This window comes from Sus scrofa, chromosome 9, assembly GCF_054392235.1.
Source record: "Sus scrofa isolate SSC_HxYL_T2T_F1_AM1 chromosome 9, Sscrofa_HxYL_maternal_Yorkshire_Landrace_v2.0, whole genome shotgun sequence".
Classification (NCBI taxonomy): Eukaryota; Metazoa; Chordata; class Mammalia; order Artiodactyla; family Suidae; genus Sus; species Sus scrofa.
The window spans coordinates 95,015,577-95,037,810 of NC_139391.1; the positions used below are offsets into that span (position 1 = coordinate 95,015,577).

Here is a 22,234-nt window from a genome sequence, read left to right on the forward strand (position 1 = left end):
CCAACTATATTTTGTGGCAACAATGAGCCTCATTATATTCCTTTACACATATAAACTGATATAAACTACTGAATAGGTGTTTACACTATGCTCCATTAACTGCCAACAGCTATTTATTATATTCTGTGATTAACAATAAATGTAACTGGGTTAAAATCATAAACTGTACATTTAAAAATTCTGAACTAAATCTTTTGAAGTTATACATGAATAACTCATGAAAGCTAAGTGCATATGAGGAATAGCAGTGCCAATAACTGTTGCTGGAGAAATATAAGCAGTCTGATGGTCTGTCTTTATTTACTATTTGACAGTGTCAGTTACAAATATTATTTATAACTTTGAAAAGGCCTACACAGGTACAGGCAGTTCTTTCACCAATTCCATATAAATGCCTTCTATCTGGGTCCCAATGACGTTACAGTTAAATTCCTAAAACTTTTCTGCTTCTTGAAAATAATTATTGTTGGTATTTAAGGAATTTACTTTTTTAAAAAAAATACAATTTTATAAACTATAATATGATAGGAACAATGCATGTTCTCCCAGATGTACAAATGAAGCTACTGTCCTCAAGAAACGCTCATTGAGCTTATACCTAATTCTTGGTTTACTACACTCTCAGCTAATACTGTTTAGCGCAGAGGTGGATGTTAAACTTTAATCTTTCTCTGGTTTGTGACCTCTCTAAACCTTTTGCTTTCCACTTCCCAAAGACACAATGAAGCAGCATAACAATTATTTCAACAAGTAGCTTCCTGATGGGGATATTCAAAATTGGTCCCCTTCTTTAAAGTCTCCTGTCACGTCCAGGCCTAGTTTTCTTCTCCTGTAATATTATCCTCTAGAACTGCTTCTATCATATTCACTCATGAACATATTTATTAAAGTGTTACTAAGTGTATCCTTAGTATTATGGGGGATTAAAAGCCCAGGCCTTTGCCCTCAGAGAGCTAAGGCGTTGCCTTGAGGGTAAACGAAGGAAGCACTAGTTTCAATGTGACTTATGAGCTTTCAAGACTTGTTGATTAAATGAACAAATGGTCAACTGAAAAACGCCAGGTCATCTTGGGGACCAAGAGATATTTTATATCTGAAAGAAATCTAAGAAAAACTCCAGCAGCATTTTTCCAAATGAAGACTGATATTTAATTTAGGTATGCAGAGCAATGCAAAGAAAATCTACCTAATTCCTAGACTTGTTCTACAGTGTAATTAGAAATATGAACTTTCTGCTCCATAAGGTGGGAAAGGGAAAAAAGAAAATCCCCAAACTCTAGGTTGCTTCTGCAATTTTTTTAAAGGGAAGAGAGAGGGAAGAGTAAAAAGACTGTTTTCCTGAAGCTTTGTTTCAGTTAACGTAATTGGTTGATAATCAATTAATACATATTGAAATGGCTCTAAAAGCTGTTACCCCTGGACGAATAACTAATGTCTGAGCCCCCTCCCTATACCCAGCATTATTTCCTTATCCTCTGGAGCTCTCCTCACCTTACATCAGCAAGGGCCATGCATGGCAGGGGCTTCTTGGTTGTGGATAAAGCATTGAGGCAGAATTTGATCTGTGGGCAGTGCTCAATGTGGATATATATTTTGAAGAAAAACAGTCATTTCCTCTGCGCGAGTGTGTATATACATATTAGGTCATGATATAAATATATTTATGCCTCTGGGTTATGATGAAAAGTTTGAAAGCCATTATTGTATGGCCAATATGAGTTTAGAAAGGAATTATCTGTGAAGAAACCTCCCTCGAACACCTGAGGCTGAGAATTTTGTAGAAATTATATTTACACTTACCTCTACGGCAATTGGCTAATGGTACTGGCTTTCTACTTACCATCATGGTGATATCAACTTCTTAAGTTAATTACATTAGAAATAAAAGCAAATTATTTTAAAGAAAAACAAATCATAGTACAGATAGTGATTAGTTTAAATTAGGAAGGTGGGATAAGAAGGACTATCATTTTGGAAATATCTAGATAAACCTTCCATTTTATAGATAAAATGATGATGGCTGAAAAATGATTAATTTAGGTCACCTGTCTAGGTTAATCAACCAGGTTCCATCAGCTAGGGAAGACTGACTTTTATTACAGGGACTAGGAGTCTATACCACAATCAGACATCTTTGTCACAAACCATGATGCCTCCCACAAACTGTTTCACTATGCGCCCTTTCATGTCTCCTAAAAATTATTTATTCTCACCTAACAGGTCTCTCCTTCCCCTTTCCCTACTCAGATGATACTTAAGTTTAAATTCTAAGCCACCTTGGTGAGATTCAATTTTCCCCAGGGTATCTCACATGTATACTTGAGGCATACATGTTAATAAAATTGTTTTTCTCTTGCTAAATTTTGATTTATTGGGGGGGGGCTCAGCTAAGAACTCAGAAAGGTAGAGGAAAAGTTATTTTTCCTCCTAGACACTATGTTTCATGACTTACCAACATTACCCCTCATCTATAGGGTGCAGAATATTTGGGGCTTTTTAGATCCATACTGAATACCCATTCTTTTCTAAACCCATGGTTCCAAGCCAGTGACAATGCCCCTCTGAGGCAGGTTTTATAAGGTAGGAAAAACTACAAGGAATAGCCCAGTTCACAAAATTGCAAAATGTCTCCCTTCATTCATCATAGTGAATTAGGAAAAAAAAAAAAAGGCTGGAGGACAGACTGTATCTGTAATGCAAGAAGCACCTTTGAGCTTTCTATATTGTATGCAGTATGGGAAAAGCAGGTTATTTAAAGATCTTAGGCTCATTTTTTAAGAAAATGTAGAGAATACTATTTAATTCTTTATTCCAATTGCTTTGTCTTGCTGCACTGCTGGCTTTGTCATCAGCCAATGTTGCAATTACTTTAACAAGCAAAGGAAATGCCAGTCAAGTGCAGCACCTGGGACCTCCTCACCCTTGCAACATAGGCCTCAGGCAGGAGACAAAAAACGCTCAAGGCTGTTTGTGGAGCCCAGGTATAAAGGGAATGGGGGTGGCTGTGATCCTGGGTGTGTAAGGGGGCCTAGTCACCAAGGCCAATGTAAACATTAGTTTTTCACTTCCACTTCTGGTACATTTAATCAGGCGCTTATATTGCATGGCATCATTCCTGACTTTAGGACTTTGGAGGAAAGCTGGGGTTGGGAGACTGCTCCACATATGTGCATTTGACAATAAAACGCTTTGTGCAGTCAGATGTGAATTCCACCTGCCCAGAAGCTTATGCTGAACCGTGACCAAGGCTGACCCAAACGGAGCTGGGCTTTTCAACCCATGGAATGAGAAGTCCGACAGCCACGCAGGCTCTTCGGCAAAACCTAACGCCACCTAAGTGTCCGGGTCAATGCTCTGCTCCAGTAGCCTGCCAGAGACAACAAATAAAATGGAAGATCCTTCTGTTTGGGAAAGCAGGCCTCGGATGAGAAAAGCGGGGCCTGAGGAAGGGAGGTGAGCAAAGAAAGGCAAAGCGAAGGCGCAGCTCCAAGAAGCCGGGTTCATTCAAACCCGGAGGACAGCAAACCCCGCCTCCCCACGCCGCCGCCCGCTCAATCGCCGAGCGCTCCGGGCGTGAGCTCGCCCCGCGGGGAGCGGCTTGGAGCCGAGGAGGCGGTGGCAGGGGTGGTTTGGGCAGCCCTGCGCGGCGGATAGGCCCAGGCAAACAACACCCATCCCCCCTCCCCCTTGCTCACTTCAACTCCCACTCGGCCCGGCCACGCCCTGCCGCCACCGCCCCCTCGGGCAGCTTTCCGCTCGGCAGCCCGGCCGCGGTCGGGGGCGGGAGGGAAGGCGGTGCCTTGGAGGGGCCGCAGCGGCCAAGGGAAACTACAGGGGCCGACAGACTTTGCGGCAGCGCTCCGCCCCCCTTTTCTCCCACCACTCAGCGCGCGTCACCCAGGCGCTCAACCAATGGGGACCAAGCCAGGGAAAAAGGGCGCCCGGGTCCGGATGCGCCTCAGGAAAGCCATGCTCCCTGCGCGGGGGCAGTGGACAGTTCACCCGGTTCGCAGAGTCATCGGTGGCTCGCGCGCCCCATTCTCCGCTCTTCTCACTTCCTCTGAACGACAGCCCTACTTTTTTCTTTCGTGGCCATTCCGAGGGATGCTGGAGCCGGCTTTTGAGGGGAGGGCGTTGGGAAATGAGTAGGGGGCGGGATATCCTGAGACAACAAGTTTGGCTGTAAGGAGGGCCTACCGGCAGCACGCCTGAACTAGAACGTCGAGAGTAAGAGCGCCGGAGAAGCTGCGGGAGGAAAAGAAAAGCGGCTGAAAGAATAACGCCGTGAAAGGGGGTGGAGAAGAGGCGGCCCCAGCGCCCCGGCCCCCGGCAGGTCGGCGGCCAATCCGCTGGGGGAAGGGGTGGAGAGTCGGCGGCTCCGGCTGAGAGAGGCCGAGGGGGGTGGGGAGTCGGCCGGGCTCGCACCGCCCTGGCCCCGCCCCCAGCCCGCGCCGCCGCCCGCGCCGCGCGCCGCCGCTGTCAATCAAGGGCGAGTCAGCAGGGCTCGGGCGGAGAGAGGAGCTGCTACGCCACAGCCCAGCGGCGGCCATTCGCGGAAAAAGAGGCAGAGCCTGTGCCAGCTACAGCCTCCTCCGAGCCACCGCGGGCGGGCGGGACCGGCCTCTCCTCCCGCCTCGCCCCCACCCCCACCCACCTCTATCCCAGTGTCTCCGTCTGAGGGTTTGTCCTGTTAATGCGGGATGAGCGGTACGTATTCTCCACCCCCCTCGGTCTCCTTCACCGCCTCCCTCCCTCCCTCCCTCCGCAGACCCTTCTCGGTTCTCCCCCCTCCCCCGGGGCCGCTGAGATGCTTTAAGGGGAGGAGGAGAGGGAGGGAGGGAATCAGGGGGAGGGAAGGAGGGTTGTGTTTTGTCTTAATGTCTGAGAGAGAACAACCTTCTGGGTGTTGCTCTGGAGCCGATGGGTCGGGTTTCAAACCACGTTTTGTGATATCCCCCTCCTCCCTTCCCTCCTTCTCCCCCACCCCCTGCCGGTGTGCGTGGACCGCGGGTTTATGGAGATTAATGCTTGCGGGGAGGGGGGGAGAGGAGTGGGGGAAGACGAATAATAATAATCCTAATAACCTGTTGTCGTGTGTGTGGGGGGGTTGTTGCAGATCAGAAGAAGGAGGAGGAGGAGGAGGCGGCGGCGGCGGCAGCAGCGGCGATGGCTACAGAAGGAGGGAAAACCTCTGAGCCAGAGAATAACAATAAAAAACCCAAAACCTCAGGCTCCCAGGTAAAAGCAAACATATATATATATAAAAAAAAATTCATCACGAAACGTAAGGGGAAAGAGGGAATTATGCCCTTTAAATGCCCAGAGGTGAAGAACAGAATAAAAATGTTTATCCACTCAAAGCATCTTTTCGAGAGTGAGGAAATTAAATTGTAAATTCATAAAGATTTCACATGTTTGGGATGTCGTTGTTTAAAATTCCATCAGTAACTCATAAGACAAAGGTGTGTGTTTCCCCAAGGGCGTTTTGAATTTAGGAAAATAACACTTCAAGAAAGTTTGTTAAAATTTTCCTTTTATTTAAACTTAATCTTATGGGGTCTGCTTCCTTATTTCTGTATCTCACTGCCTTTGTTTTATTAATATTTGTTTTGATTTTTGCCCCTTCTCAAGTAAGTTCTGAAATGTAGAGCTGTCAAAATAAATAAATAAATAAACCGCTTCCAACTACTTCCCTTCACTAAATCCACCCACTTTTTTCCCCCTTCTCCTTTACCATCCCATTTTGGGTAGGACTCTCAGCCCTCTCCTCTGGCTTTACTGGCAGCTACTTGCAGCAAAATAGGGACTCCTGGTGAAAATCAAGCAACTGGACAACAACAGATTATTATAGATCCAAGCCAAGGATTGGTGCAACTTCAAAATCAACCACAACAGCTAGAACTGGTAACAACACAACTTGCTGGAAACGCTTGGCAACTTGTTGCCTCCACTCCTCCTGCTTCAAAAGAAAATAACGTTTCTCAACCAGCTTCTAGTTCGTCTAGTTCTTCCAGCAGTAATAACGGGAGTGCATCTCCCACAAAAACTAAATCAGGTAATTCTTCCTCCCCTGGTCAATTTCAAGTCATACAAGTACAAAATCCAAGTGGTAGTGTACAGTACCAAGTGATTCCACAACTTCAGACAGTGGAAGGCCAGCAAATTCAAATCAATCCAACTAGTACTTCATCTCTACAGGATTTGCAGGGTCAAATTCAGCTCATTTCTGCAGGTAATAATCAAGCTATACTCACGGCTGCGAACAGGACAGCTTCTGGCAATATTCTTGCTCAAAACCTGGCAAATCAGACAGTTCCAGTCCAAATTAGACCTGGTGTTTCAATACCACTGCAATTACAGACCCTTCCTGGTACTCAGGCTCAAGTTGTAACAACCCTACCAATTAACATTGGAGGAGTGACTTTAGCTTTGCCAGTGATAAACAATGTGGCTGCTGGAGGTGGGACTGGACAGGTTGGCCAGCCTGCTACTACTACTGATAGTGGGACTTCCAATGGGAGTCAGTTAGTTTCCACACCCACCACCACCACTGCTGCCAGTACTATGCCGGAGTCTCCCTCCTCCTCCACTACCTGCACAACCACTGCGTCAACATCTCTGACCAGCAGTGACACGTTAGTGAGCTCAGCAGATACGGGCCAGTATGCAAGCACATCAGCCAATAGTTCTGAACGCACCATTGAAGATTCTCAAACACCTGCTGCCACTGAATCCGACGCCCAGAGCTCCAGTCAGCTTCAGTCTAATGGAATACAGAGTACACAGGATCAGTCAAATTCTCTTCAGCAGGTGCAAATTGTAGGCCAGCCTATCTTGCAACAGATCCAGATCCAACAGCCTCAGCAACAGATTATTCAGGCTATTCCACCACAGTCATTTCAACTCCAGTCAGGGCAGATTCAGACTATCCAGCAGCAGCCTTTGCAGAATGTTCAACTTCAAGCAGTAAATCCGACTCAGGTGCTTATCAGGGCTCCCACTTTAACACCTTCAGGGCAAATCAGTTGGCAGACTGTACAGGTTCAGAATATTCAGAGTCTTTCAAATTTGCAAGTTCAGAATGCTGGGTTATCCCAACAATTAACCATCACCCCAGTGTCTTCAAGTGGTGGCACAACTCTTGCTCAGATTGCTCCTGTGGCTGTTGCTGGTGCCCCAATAACTTTGAATACTGCCCAGCTTGCATCAGTGCCTAACCTTCAGACAGTGAGTGTTGCCAACCTGGGTGCTGCGGGTGTGCAAGTGCAAGGAGTTCCAGTTACAATCACTAGTGTTGCAGGTAAGTTACTACAATCTTTTCTCTTTAAAGATCCTTTTATATAGTTTTTACTAACGATTGGTTATAGCTTTTCTTTGCTATCTCTTAGATTTGACGTAAACCTTGGAAATAAACAATCATGAGGAAGCTAAAGTACACAGGAATATTATACTCACTACTGTTAGGTCTGTAATCATCATCTTGACCCATTCACATTTATTCTCTTTAGCATTAGATTTTATCTCTTATTTGTTGGACAGTTATATAAATTTTTTCTTCTGTGGAGCAAAACTTCCTGATTAGAATCGTAATTTCTTATAATTTAGCGATCATATTGAGTACACTTGAACTTAAAGAACTCTAGTCAAAATCATGTTTGTATCATCTTTAAGGGAAAGTAGGTTTAAAGCTGAAATAATATACAGTTATGAGTCTGTTGAAGTTTTAATTCTAGTTTGTAACAAGGCTACCCTTTTCTTAAATTGTGAATTATTCATCTTGCTTCCACATCCTCTTGCCCATGCTTTTGCATTTTATTATATGAGGTTGTTTCAAACTAGATATTGATGCAGTTGTAAGATTTAATTTTGAGCTGCAAATTGTTTCATTAACTTTTATATCTACTTTTCTGCTAAAACCAGGATTTGCTCAGGACTTTGAGTGAATAGTCCTTCACTTATAAAATTATATTTAAGTAAAATCTATGGTGGTTATGTTATTTATAGGTGTTTTTAGTGTGAAGTTAATGGAAAACCATTAAAAATGAGGATAGTAAAATGTCACAGAATTCATTGTGGTAAGGTTGTTTTAAAACCAGTTATAAAGTAGTTATTTGTTATGCATGTAAATAGATACTTGGGAAGTGTTTGGAAAGCTAGTCTTATTAAGTGTTTTAATCTTTCTCTACTAGTCTTATTTTACCTAATGCTTTTGTTTTCTAATGATTAAACATTCTTCTAGTGTGATGTTTTTCGTATTTTCGTACCATTTTAGTTATTTTTTATAATTGAAGTGAATAAGCATATAATTTTTGAAAGACCTTTCTTGAAACAAGTTTCAGATGAATTATGCCAGGGTTTTTGTTTTACAGTTACTACCTAAAGTAGATGTAAATATTTAAAATTGGAAGTTGCCTGGTAGAACACTGTGATTCAGAAGAACAGAGATTATGTGTTTTATTTAGATACCCATTGACTCTAAACCAGAACTATCCAACAGAATTTTCTGTGGTGATAGAAATGTTCTATATCTCTTCAATCCAGTATGTTAGCCACTAGCCATGGGTGGCTTTTGAGCATTTAAATTGTGGCTAGTGCAACGGAGAAACTGAATTTTTAATTTTATTTAATTTTAATTTTCATAGCCACCATGGCTAGTGTCTGTTACACTGACAGCACAGTAACCTAATGAGAGTATTTTGAGTGTGGTACTTTTCCCCCCAAAACTATTACAACAGCGATATGTATGTTTCTCTGGATTGCTGTCCTTAGCTTGCTTTGTTCCTACTCTTTTTCTAAACATTGACAATAAACTAAGTATTTCAGAAAAATGTCTTGTTTTGGGTGGGTTGAATGACAGTTTGTATTGTCAAAGCAAAACTTATTTCACTTATATTTCATTTTGCTTATTAAGTATTAGCTAGTGAATTATGATTAAGAGAATTGAATAATTTATAATTTAGTTTAGAAATAGTCAATTCTTCTGTTCTCTAGTTGATATCAATTGCAACCTAGAGTATTTCCTTTGACTGTTGTAAGGATAAGCCAGTGTAACTGAGAGTATGATCTTTTGACTGCCTCAGCTTCACTTGAATGATACATTATCATAAATAGAGGATCCATTTTCTGGAACTATAATTTTTGGGGTGTGTGGTCAAGGAATTTGCCTTTCAGACAAACTTTCCAGGTGACTATAAATCTCATTTAAGTTTGAAAACCAAAGATCAAGTTGTGAGCGGTGAACTATAAGGCAAAATATGGAATTGATGGAGCCTAGTTCATTAGTGCCTCAGAGAGTAGACTTCTTTTCTTTCTTTCTTTCTTTGTTTTTAGGGCCACACCTGTGGCATATGGAGGTTCCCAGGCTAGGGGTCTAATCGGAGCTGCAGCTGCTGGCCTACACCACAGCCACGGTGACTTGGAATCCAAGCTGCATTTGTGACCTACACCACAGCTCACGGGCAGTGCTGGATCCTTAACCCACAGAGTGAGGCCAAGGATCAACCCCGCATCCCCATGGGTACTACTCAGGCTGGTTACCGCCAAGCCACAGTGGGAATTTCTGAGAGTAGATTTCTATGGCAAGTACAATTGAAAGTTTTTATTCCACAAACATGTATTGACTGTGTATTGGTTTAATATTAAACACACCAGTAGGTGTGTTTAGTCCTGCATTTTCAGGGATAATTTTTTACCTTTTTTTTTTTGTTTTTAAAGTATGGTTGATTTTCAATGCTGTGCCAATTTCTGCTGTGAAACAAAGTGACCCAAAGTGATTCTTTTTCTCATATTATTTTCCATCATGTTCCATCACAAGAGATTGGAAATAGTTCCCTGTGCCATACAGTAGGACCTCATTGCTTATCATTTCTAAAGGTAATAGCTAGCATCTACTGACCCCAAACTCCCAGTCTATCTCACTCCCTCCCTCTCCCACTTGGCAACCACATGTCTGTTCTACAGGGATAATTTATTTATTTAAAGAGAATTATTGGGGGGGGCACTTAGTTATATGAGGAAATTTGAACTTTATTGTAGTTGAATATTTTTTCCTTCTGAAACCAAAGATCTTAAATTTTGTTATTATTCTTTCTAATAGATATGCTCTATCGTTTTAAGAAGATAACAGTGTTACAAAGACCAGAAATTACTCTGATTTCAATGAGTCTCTGCAGTTAATCTGGGCCTAGTTGTTTGCAGATTTTACTTTATTTCCTCACACAGTAGACGCTTAACAAATGTTTGCAGGATTAAGGTAGAAGTGGTGCTGTGAAGGATAGCAGTTTAGAATTGGGAGCAACACCCTAGAGTGGTTTTAATGAAGCTAGCGAAATAGCTCTGTTTTCATTAATTTCTTTTGGCTTTGAGCATTTAAAACATTGAGTGGTACACTAGGTACTTTACTGTCTCCAGAAGGGATAGAACGAATAGTAGGTGCCTGTTTATTCCTTTTGTAAATGAGCACTGGAAGTTCAGATCTTTTACTTTGTTTCCCCCATTCATTTTTAAGTATTTCTTGTTATTTCTACCCCCCCCAAAGTAGGGTATTATTTAATTTATGGAAATTTTTTTCTTTAAATTTTTATAAAACTATTACTAGGGCTTGAACAATTATTAGTAGTCAGTTTTGTCAGAATGTAGTGGTTAGCTGAAGAACAAGGGGCTAAAAGTTCTCCACCATCCATCCTTACATTACTCTTCAGGCAGTGTAGAAAGGGTTCTGGATGATATGGACAGAAAAAAATAAAAAAATAAAAAAAATAAATCAGGAGTTCCCCTTGTGGTGAAGCGGAAATGAATCCTACTAGGAACCATGAGGTTGCGGGTTCAATCCCTGGCCTCGCTCAGTGGGTTAAGGATCCGGCATTGCTGTGAGCTGTGGTGCAGTCACAGACACAGCTCGGATCCTGTGTTGTTGTGGCTGTGGTTTAGGCCGGCAGCTGTAGCTCCAGTTGGACCCCTAGCCTGGGAAACTCCGTATGCCTCTGGTGCGGCCCTAAAATCAAAAAAAAGGGAAAAAAATCATCCAAGGTAGATTGAATGAAACAAGTTTTTGAAGCTAGGGAGCTTCATACTTGATTTTATGAAATAAGAATGTTAATGACAACCTACAGGAGACCTCTTTCCTTGATAATATATTCAGCATAATGTGTTTCTGGGTTTGGTCTCAGCTTGAAATCCTGAATTCCAGCCTAAGCACCTAGCATTTAACTAGTTAGAATTGTAGTAGGAACTAAATGCTTGTACTCCTGCCACCTACTTATTGTTTGTTTCCTTGTTGGGATTGTGAGTTTCAAGAAAAAGCAGAAATTTTAAGTTGAGAGCAAAGGTAATAACTAATCATGCTGCTGGCTTAAGAACATCCTTTGTTTTAATTAAATGAGGAAAGTAGATGATGTTTTCCTTAAAAAAAAAAAAAAAAAAAACCTGTTTTTCACAATATATTTTGGTAACCAAAGAGCCTTAGATAAAATGAACTTAAGGAGGTATTCCTCTTTAGTTAAAGCGTTTAGCACATTTAGGGTCCATTGGTTTCTAAATTTGTAATTAACTTGCATTGGCCATCAGTTTGATTTGTTTTTGGCACTAATCATATATGGTAACAGATCATGCTTTTGCTTGATGGATGGATATTTCTTTGTCAGTTTTTGTAGGATTTACTGTTTTTGTGCAAATTCTTAACACAAAGATAGTTCAGACTTGAGGATAAGGTGTTCCTTGCTCTTAAAGAACTTTCTTTCTTACCTTTCTTTACTTCTTTGGGGATTTAAAATATTAAACCTGGGGATTAGCAGAACCAGGATGGGAGGGCCAGTTTCTCATTACTGGTGAAAATGGAGACCAAGGGAAATAATTGACATTTATATTTAATTTAAAAACCTGTCTTAATCCAGTGGAATCAACCTCTTACCCCAAACTTTTTTCCAGAGCTACTAGAAGTAGCAAGTTGACTAGAAGTTTTAATACAGATATGGCTTTCCTTAGCCATATGTTTTATTAATTGGAATTTCCCTATAGGCATCTTAGAGTAATGTACACATATGTTATACACATTTATGCACCTATGTGTATGTTCACATGTAAACATACACGTCTGTATGTATACATAAGCATTTACCTCCTGTGTTTGGTTTTTTTTTTTTTTTTTAAGAGAAGTAAGGTTTACTCCTGTAATTTTATTTCGCTAAAATCTTTTAATACTATTTGTTATTGATTGGAATTCATTATAAGGAACTTACATCTTGTGCCTTGTACAAATGATTTGGGTTCTGAACTACCAACTTGGTTTTATCCATTAGATTTAGTCATGATGACATACCGATATCATTGCCTATTTTGAGGTTTTTTTGTGGAAGGTAAGACTACTCAATATAGAGCCACATTAATTTGTTAAAAGAGCATCTTTGGGAGGGATTTCAGGATAGTAGAGCAAGGGGAAATAGAGTTAATCATTTGCTTTTCAAATCTAAATTAGGGAATATATAACAAGTCATACTTAAAAATTACTGGAGCAGGCATAAAAGCAAGTTGAAAAGGAAGAAGGGAAGCTTGATCAAGACAGTGAGGACAAGTTGCTATACATAGATCTTGTACAAATAACAGATTTACAAAATGCTAGAATTTTAGTGTGGAAGGATCTTTGAGATTATTGCTCATAGTTGTAGCCTTTTGTTATTGCTGTTAAAGGCTATTTATAAAGGAATTTTGTGTTTCAACTCTTATAAGAGTTTCTGCAGTACTCCATTAAGTACTTGAGGATGGTATAGTAAGGATTGACAGCAAAAGGGGGAATCTGGCCTGATATCAGACCATGTGTATATGTGGGCTCTCCTGTACTCTTCTGATCTAAGTATAATATAAGATTGGATGTTCCTAATAATTGTCATTTTGCTTAGTTAGTTGAACGAGCAAAGTGTGGCAAAGGAAACCTGTTGAACCACAAATTGCTTATATAAGTATATATGGTGAGATAAAGATTTAATGAAATTGTGGTTAATTAACTAAGGTAACTTAAAGGTAATTATGCATCTTTCCCCCTTCCTCTTCTCTTACTGGTATTTTAGAACTGAAGAAACTAAAGCTCAGAAAGGTTGAATGACTTTTGAATACTTTGTGGCAAAATGAGGATTAGTATCTTGACTTCTGCTCCCATTATCTTTCTACTTTATGTCTGCCTTTGTTATCCAGATCTTTTGCTACTTAATGAGTAAATGTAGCTGAGCGACCAGACAGAGTATCCTGCTTGAATTGTGTTCTCCCAGGTAGACTGTGTCCCTGGATATTCAGCCTTATTTTGAATACAGTATTGGTGGAGAACACAATTCTCTTAATTCTCCTTGTTACTGAATTTCATGGTGCAACCTCGGTGGTATTATTTTGTCCTTTTTTGAAAGAGCAAATTTAAAACTAAAGAGATTAGTAAATTCTATATGTAAATAGGGAAGTTCTCAAGCTGTTGAGATACTATACCTTTTCCCAAACTGCAGTTAGAAATGGGTTTTTTAAAATGAGGTTTGAGGAATAAAACAAACATCTGTTATTTTCCTAGTCTGTGTTAGGCGCTGGGCTAGATATTTATATTACCACATTAAAACCTACAATATCCTTGGGGTTATTGTGCTTATTTTACAATTGGCCTCTCTGAGCTTTAATTTCTTAAAGCAAATCTATTCTCCAGTAAGTGATAGAGCCATGGTTTAAAGTCACTTCTGATTTTGAGGTGTTCACAAGACACAAGGTAAAAGGATAAGTCTACAGAAAAAGGCCATTTTTAACCTATTGTGTCTGATATATACTTAAATCTCTAAAGGGGAAACAGTTTTGAAAGTTGAAATACTGACTATGCAGGAGTTCCCTGGTGGCCCAGTGCATTAAGGATCCAGCGTTATCACAGCTATGGGTCACACCCAGTGTTAACCCAGCTTGGTCACTTCTGTGATGCAGGTTTGATCTCTGGCCTGGGAACTTTGAGTGTCTTAGGTGCGGCCAAATGAAAAAAAAAGAGAAATGCTAACTATGCAGTTAAGGTTTCTTCTAGCCCTAACAGTATGGCATTGATAGATAATTATGACCAAAAGTGGTAAAAAGAAATGGTGAATAGAAACTAGTGTGGCTGCATAGAGACCTCCATGTTAAACTTGGATTTTAAAATAGTGTATGTGGAAGTTAGGAGGTGGGGCATAGAATTAAGAATGAAAACAAAAAGCAACATGACATTTTAAGAATAATGTCAGTTAAGCAGAAGCTCATAATAAAGTCAGACTTTTAAAATTGTTTCAAACACCTTATAAGGATTTAAATCAAAGAATAACACTCATTGCTTGAGCAGAATGGTGTGATATGGAGAAAAGGCAGAGCTTCTCACTCTGTTTCTGTTAACAAGGAAGATGCATATCCCACTGAAATGATTAGCGCTGTAGTATAACTTACTCTGAGACGATTTGTTCACGGTAAGTGAGGAGATAAGTGACATTGAGTTGCTTTTTGGAAGTTGGGATATTTCAGATGAATGTTATCCTAGGGTCAGAAGGAACTTTCAGGTTTAATTTCAGGTCATATCAGTAATTTAAAAGTTATGTAACATGGAAAAATTGAGCATGAATAAACACCTCACTTTTTTTTTTCTTTTTTGGCCACCCCACAGCATATGGAATTCCCAGGCCAGGGATCAGATCCAAGCCGCAGTTGCGACCTAAGCTTCAGCCAGGATGGGGCTCGAACCTGCATCCCAACACTCCCAAGGCACCACCAATCCCATTGCACCACAGAGGGAACTCCAAGCACCTCACTTTTTGAAAACATCCCACACTGTAGACAAATGAGCTTGATAGCCATGATTAGCAAAGTCCTCATATGAATTAATGGAAAAGTTGACCTCTGAGCATTTAAGAGAATTCAGGGGCCGTTGGGAGCCAGTATGGGTTCACTAAGCAAATACATTCATATTGTCTTTCTTTAGGGTTTCCAGATAAGTATACAAAGGAAATAACTTCAATACAGTATATCTTGATTTTAGCATTGATAGTCATGGTTTCTTTAAAGGTTCATACCTGGTTGCTCAGTTATATGAAACATGTTGACTGTCTACCACAAAAGAAGTCTCTGGAATTATGGCATAGGGTTCTATCCTTGATAGAGTCCTCTTGAAGGTTTTTTTCAAATTTCATGCTGAAGATTAGCCTATTTACTGAATTGAAAGATAGGACAAAGCTGGGATATTGCTAATAATTATGATAGGGCATAGTTATGAGATTTTAGACTGTAATGCTGAGCCAGAATTAGTGACTTATATACTACAGCTAAGATCCTTAATGAAATTGGGGTTGGGAGGGAAGAAAAGGAGTTCTTTGGTACCCTAGCGGCTATTAAGGATCTGGCATTGTCACTGCTGTGGCTTGGGTCACTGCCGTGGTGTGGGTTTAATCCCCAGCCCAGGAACTTCTGCATGCTTGTGGGTGCAGCCAAAAATAAAAAAAGTTGAGAGTGGGGTGGGACTGTATACCTACAAGATGAAAAACATGGCTTGGCAGCAAGGACGTGTGAGGATGATTTGGTATTTATTGGCTTACTATGAACTAAGAGTAAAAGCTCCTGTACTTTGCTGTCAGACCATTTCTGCACTAGTGTCTACAGTACTGGGTGTGGCACATTTAAAATGGGATGGTAGCAAACTGGCTAGCATATCAAGAAGGATTCCCAGGATGAAGTGTGCAGTAATATTTCATACTAGCAATAATCAAAGGGGAGGGGGATATTTTTTTTAAAAAAATGAAAGTATGGCTATATAAAGAGCTGTTTTTTTTGTTGTTTTTGTTTGTTACTTGATAAAGTTCTGTTATGTTTTGATCCTGGAAAACCAATAGAATATGTACAAACACATGGTCTAGTGCTGTACAGTCGTGAAACGATTTGTTTTAAGTATTGATCTTCCTATTGTTAGAGGCTAAGTGTCCATCTCTCAGAGACACTACTAGTCTGTAAAAGAATTTCCTGTATTGTATAGAAGGTTTAATTAGACAATCTGTGAGTCTTCTAATTCTTCAATTTAGGATTCAATGAATATTTGAGTTCATAGTTCTATTCTGGATACTTCTACTCAGCATACGGTGAGAGTTCCTCTATAAGTCTTATTAAACTTACATGACTGACCATGTATTTAGGGATTTGGTGGGGGAGGGGAGGGTTTGAGAGTAACATTTACTGTTTTTCTTATTATAAAGGCAGTATAGTTAAGATAAGTTTTATTAAGGAATACAGTACTTTAAATCATAAGTTAATAGATTTCTCTTCTTCATTATTTATTGGATTTAATTGATTGTGCCCTTAGATGCTGTTTTTCTATGTCATCTGCACTTTTATTAGGTGATTACCAAAGCATTAAAATTTTAAACATACGATAAAGTGCCCAACATTGAATTTGTAGTTAGGATGGATATTTTATCTCAGTAGCCCTTTAACCATAGTCATATTTCTGATAATGTCACTTTAGTATGACCAATGTGATTACTTTTTCTTGAGTGAAGTTGTACAGCAGTTGGAAAATCCAGGATCCTGATGGATTTCAAACTCTGGGAAGTACTCAGAGCTTTTAGATTTGTTAACTTACCCTGGGGAGTAAAGGAATCAAGTAGATCTTAACTTTTTGGCTCAGAGTATTTAGCACATAGGTGTTTTAAAAATGTATTTGAGACCCGAGACTCTTTTGAATAGAAAAAGTAATAATTCAGATAAGGTGTAGTTCAAGAAGTAGGCTTGAGTAGTTCAGGTATTGTTACTGCAGATATATGTGCCGAGTGGCTTCCTAGATTACAGGTATTTTATGTTCTTTTCCATGACCATCAGTCAGATGTGGGCAGAAGAGAAGACATAGGAGAGGCCCAGGATAAAAGTTTATTATACGCACAGGTCCTAGAGGGTGGTCACTGTATACTAAGAGAGGGTCACATGGGAGGGAGTGCCAAGGGAGCTGGCTTAACCCAGCAGGTGGGGAGCAGAAAGACTGAGAACCCCTGGGGAGGTGCCTCTCCTGGGGGATTAGGGTGTGAGGGGATGTCATTGGTGTGTTTAAATGTTGCTGGGTCAGTCAGCAGAGGGCAGGAAGGGAACCTTGTGTCTTCAGCCACCCTTGTCACACTGGCGTACCTGATCGCCTGGGTGGGATGCTCCCAGCCTGTTTGTGGGGATATTGAGGCAGCAGGGAAAAATGATGGTTTTAAACTTAGAGGATTAAGAATTAGAACTTCTAATGTTTTTGCTCAGGTACTACTCTCTGTTAACTATTCCATCTTGGGCAAACATTTTATAATTGGAGTTTCATTCCTTTTTTTCATTGTAAGATAGTACTGTTAATCCAATCTCTCTTTACTTCATAGAGTTGCAAAGATCAGATGAGATAATATATATAAGAAGGCTTTGAATATTGTAAAGAAAACTATATATAGAAGTTGGTAATCTGGTGAAGTCTCTGCATAGTGATTCTTGCCCACTAGAAGAATGAATAAGTGAAGTGGGAGAATGAGTAGTTTTAGTTATAGATATTAACTTGAGTTAAATTTCAAAAGTAAATGAGGGAGCTGTATAAAAGGAATACCAGAAAGCTTTGGTGAAGTGCAGTTAAGGATATGGGGAGAGGTGTCTCTACAGGTGGGAGAGAAGCAGTGTGTTTCAGCATATTAAGAACTAGTGTCTGCTCTGTGCTGTCTGTGTAGATTCTGAAAGTATTCACCTGTCTAAAAAGGATACTTGTCTTGGGGTGGTGATAAGGCTTATATACATGAAACAGTTACATGGCAGCTGCAAGTGAATATGAGAGTTTATACTTCGGTATTGGGTTTTGAGGTATGGAGAATGATGAGGAGAGCTCAGAACCAATTGAGATCAGTGGTTTGCAGTAAACAGGGAAGGCTTTCTGTGGTGAAGATTCGTTTGGGAAGTGGGCATTTGAAACTTTGAGGGTGGAGAAGTGAAGAGAGAGGATGTGTTGGGTCAAGCAGCTGAACTTGGAATGAAAAGCGTAAAGCCTTCAAATGAAAGCTTGTAGCTAACACAGAGAGTTGTGTTCTCTCATCTCTGCTCTGTAGAGGTGTAATGGTCACGCAGAGTAGCTCAGGGCAATCCCACTGGACAGCCTGCTACCCCTGCTTCAGCCAGAGAAGTTGTGTTTGTTAGACTTTGTACTAGCATTTTGTTTGAAGAGGAAATTCTGCCAAAATAATAATAAAAATAAGTTTGAAAAACATGAATCTAGAGAATGGAAGGGATTGAATGGAAAGTTTTGCAAATGATACTATTAGAGCATCTGTTTACAGATAAAAGTGTGAAGAAGTTAGAAATCAAGAGCCCCGCAGAAAGGGTGTTGTTGGGCTCATTTAGCCATGAATTCACAATGGCCTTGAGAAGGGCTGTGGCAGTGAAGTTGCTTAATAGAAAAGACAAGTTGTTGAACCTCTCTTTACTACACGGAATAGTGACATGAAATAAATGTTAAGGGATTAGGTAAAAACATCAGGTTGCTGGTTCCTTTCCTCTACTCTGTATCAAGTATGGTAGTAGGCTTTGAAAACTAAAGATGAAGTGAGACATTTACCTCTCTCAGAATTTATTATCTGTTGTGAAGATATAGTATATCTCTCTGCCTTTAAGACATCCTTTTTTTTTTTTAAACATTTTAACATCTTTGAAATTGAAATGTACCTTATAATCAAAGGCATGCCACAGTTTAATTAGGAGAATTTTTTCTTTCTTATTGATAACTTACATCTTAGACTTATTGGAATGTGATGAATATATGATTGATTAAAGTAAAATATGGCTTTTGGTTTGTAAAGGTTATGAATGAGAAGCCCAGAGAAAGAAAAACTATTTTTACCTGTAGGATTCTGGGAATATTTTCATGGAGAGGGTGATAACTAAGCTGGGCCTGAAAAGATGACTGAAAACTTTACCAGGTTAGGACAAGGAGGACCATTTCAGGTTATGTTGGATTTTACCTGCACTTTGGAAATTCAGTAAAGGAGTCGTCTATAAACAGTGCAAAATTCAGGCTTAGATCACAGAATATTAGTATACATTAAATTTGAATTGTAAATCTCCAGTAGGCAGAGGCTGTCTCTTACATGTATAATTTTTTCTACTTCACACATTGGTGAACATCTCTTAATACATATAATTGTGATACTGAACTAGAGAAGGGACCCTGATGGAGAACTTTGATTTCATAGGAAAGGAGGATGGATAGATCCTTGTGATAGATTCAAGATGCATACATAAAAAGCAGTGAGAGTCCATGATTTTAACAGGAAAAGTGATTAATAAAATGAAATAAAAGAGGAACTTATGCATCTGATTGTTTCACATGTTTGGGGAGACAGCTGTTGGTGAGACTCTTAGCAGTGAGGAAGTTCTGAGAGAAATAAAAGGTATTTAAAATTCCCAGGTTGTTTCTGTCCCTCCAGAGTTATCATGTAGGTGCCTCATAATGTGGTCAGGCAGCGAGGGTTTAGTACAGTTCTGTAAATAATGAGTCAAGTCACCACAGCTTTTTGTTCACAGAAGCGGAGCTGCTTTTGCACAGGAGTATAGGAACCAGATAGTGATCTGTGCTGTGGTAAGTGGGTATCTATGCCTGGTGTGGGGTTGAGGGAGGGGGTGGAAAATCCTTTTGTAGTTGAGGGTGTCTAGGCCAGGGACTTTGAGGGTCAAGAGGGAAGAGGAAAAGACTAGATGCATATGATGACAAGTACTAACTGGATTAATAAAGGATAATGTATTTAAATCTACATATGAACCAATTTGAGACATTAACATTTGACAGATATTTGTCATAAACACTGCAAACTGTGATAACATGCTTATGGAAGCAGTAATTTGATTATAATTTTATTAACATAGTTTTATAAAGTTAAAGCACATTGTATTGTTATTTCTAGAATTTTTCTCACCTTTTGTCCTCATTGTTAGGATGTTAGTACCTATGTTGATTTTAATACCAGGTCAGGTAAATATTTTTAGTGGCCTCTTGATAACATCCAATTCATTTCATCGTAGACGCCTTGCTGGCACACTGCATCTCTAAATTCAGTCAGCAAATAGGTACCCAGCGTCTGTATTGTGAGGCTTGATGTGTTCCTTATGAGGCTGAATAACATGGAACAGAACTCCCATTTCTATAATGTTCTAATAAGGAAAGAAATCATTCTCTTTCATGAATGAAACAAGAGATAAAAGCGTTCTTTAACCCTTAATGTTTTTGTTTTTTTTTTTTTTTCTATATTGGCTTACATTTACTGCATGTTTATAGTATGCTGGATACTGTGTGCAGCACTTGATACGTTAATTCATTTACACTTTAGAACACCCTATAAAGTTAAGTATTGTCAGGTGCAGAAACAGGCCTAGAGGAAGTAACTTGCTTAAGGCCACCTCATCTAAACGCATTCTGTCTCTAGAACCCGGGCGCTGTAACCATTACCACTTACGTTCTCTTACTACCTACTCACTAGTACTGTAGTTTGTATTTCCTGTCATCAGTTGTGGAAACAACTTGTCTTTTATGTGTCAGACATTGTGCTTAAGCATTTTATATATATATATATATATATATATATATATATATATATATATATATGTATGTATGATTATCCTCGTTTACCTGAGGCAGTCCTACAAAGAAGGTGATGATGGTGATCTCAGTTTTTAGAACAGGAAACCAAAGCTGTCAGAGGTTAGTATCTTGGCCAGGGGCATACAGCCCGTATATTAGGCAGCTTAGTAAGTGAAAAAACTTCATAAGGCTGTTCATGGTGAACAGAACTGTCTTCACAGCTAAGCAATGTGGTTGTAAGCATCTTTTTGTAGTTATTGTAGTATGTTCAGTCAGGACTGAATCCTCTATCTTTAGGTGAGCATTCTACTCCTTATCACCCTTTGGGGCACAGGACATGTATGCCACAGAGAGAATTAGCAGAAAAAAAGGTTTTATTACTTTGTGGTATCCTGTGCTGATGGGGATTTGACACAGAGAAGGACATTTCCTTTATTAAATATATATACACCATACACCAATTTTGAATGAATTTTTGAAAGCAGATTCTAAGAATATAAACCAGAGAGGAGTCTTATATTTCATTTCATTAATATTTAATATGTTAATTTATATTAAGCAATATTATTAACTATAATGAGCATATGTTGATAACAAATATTGGTTATATTAATTTATACATATTGATGTTTAATTATATTAGCATAAAAGCATACCAAAAAATGTATCCTTCATGAGACCTGTACTTTAAGACTTGGTTCTTGATCAGGATGTGACATGTCAGTATAGATATAAATTTATCTCCTTTCTGAAGGAAATATCATTAAGAAATGACTCTAAGAAAATCCAAAGATCGCAAGAATTATGTGTATAGAATTTGTGTTCTTCATATAATCCTGCATGTCATTTTTATGTGGCATTAACTCATTTGAAAAGAATAGTGTTTTAGTTTTACTGTTGATGTTTGGTAGATAAATAACAAGATGTATTTGATTATTTACCACTATATACCAGACATCGTTCTAGGTGCTGGGGAAACCAGACAGACATGTTCTCCACTCATGGAGCCTGTTCTTTGTTTTACATGAGTTTTATTTTATATCAGTCTGAGATTTTTGCTATTTTTAATAGGTAAGAAAAACCAAAGTTCAGAAAGGTTAAATAATTTGGCCAGTGTTACAGAATTAACACATAGGCAAACTGGAGAAAGAACCCACATTCCCCGTAGGTTCAGAATTACTGTTGCTGTTTCATCATAAGTCCTTGGGGGCAAAGGAAGTAGTTTCTATGAAAAGGGTTTTTTTTTTCTTTTTTGTCTTTTTTTGTCTTTTTGCCTTTTCTAGGGCTGCTCCTGCGGCATATGGATGTTCCCAGGCTAGGGGTCCAATCGGATTTGTAGCCACCGGCCTACGCCAGAACCACAGCAACGCAGGATCCGAGCCACATCTGCAACCTACACCAGGGTTCACGGCAATGCTGGATCCTCATCCCACTGAGCAAGGGCAGGGATTGAACCCACAACCTCATGGTTCCCAGTCGGATTCGTCAACCACTGAGCCACGACGGGAACTCTTATGAAAAGTTTTTAAAGTTTGTTTCCCTCAGTTTTTAAGTAACAAACTACCAAAGAGTAGATCAGTTTTCATTAGTAAGAGATTGGTACACCAGAGTAAATTTGTAGTATATGAGGATGGA

General features: G+C 39.6%; 1 protein-coding gene and 1 long non-coding RNA gene across 5 annotated transcripts in view; both read left to right on the forward strand.

The window, feature by feature from the left end:
* LOC110262299 (uncharacterized) overlaps positions 1–3,453 on the forward strand; it is a 247,190-nt gene extending 243,737 nt beyond the window's left edge. For both annotated transcript variants that reach the window (XR_014816828.1, XR_014816824.1), the window contains exon 3: positions 3,198–3,453. This is a non-coding gene — a long non-coding RNA (uncharacterized LOC110262299). The remainder of the gene's footprint in view (positions 1–3,197) is intronic.
* A 1,078-nt stretch (positions 3,454–4,531) lies between these two features.
* SP4 (Sp4 transcription factor) overlaps positions 4,532–22,234 on the forward strand; it is a 72,766-nt gene continuing 55,063 nt past the window's right edge. For 2 of the 3 annotated variants that reach the window (XR_014816817.1, XM_003482682.5), the window contains exons 1-3: positions 4,532–4,707; positions 5,117–5,238; positions 5,752–7,300. Coding sequence is in view for 1 of the 3 variants with exons in the window: in XM_003482682.5 (XP_003482730.4) it covers positions 4,701–4,707; positions 5,117–5,238; positions 5,752–7,300 (1,678 nt within the window). In the remaining 2 variants the exon portion in view is untranslated. Of the gene's footprint in view, positions 4,708–5,116; positions 5,239–5,751; positions 7,301–19,548; positions 19,604–22,234 lie in introns of all 3 variants that reach the window. The other variant, XR_014816818.1, reaches the window with a different exon arrangement.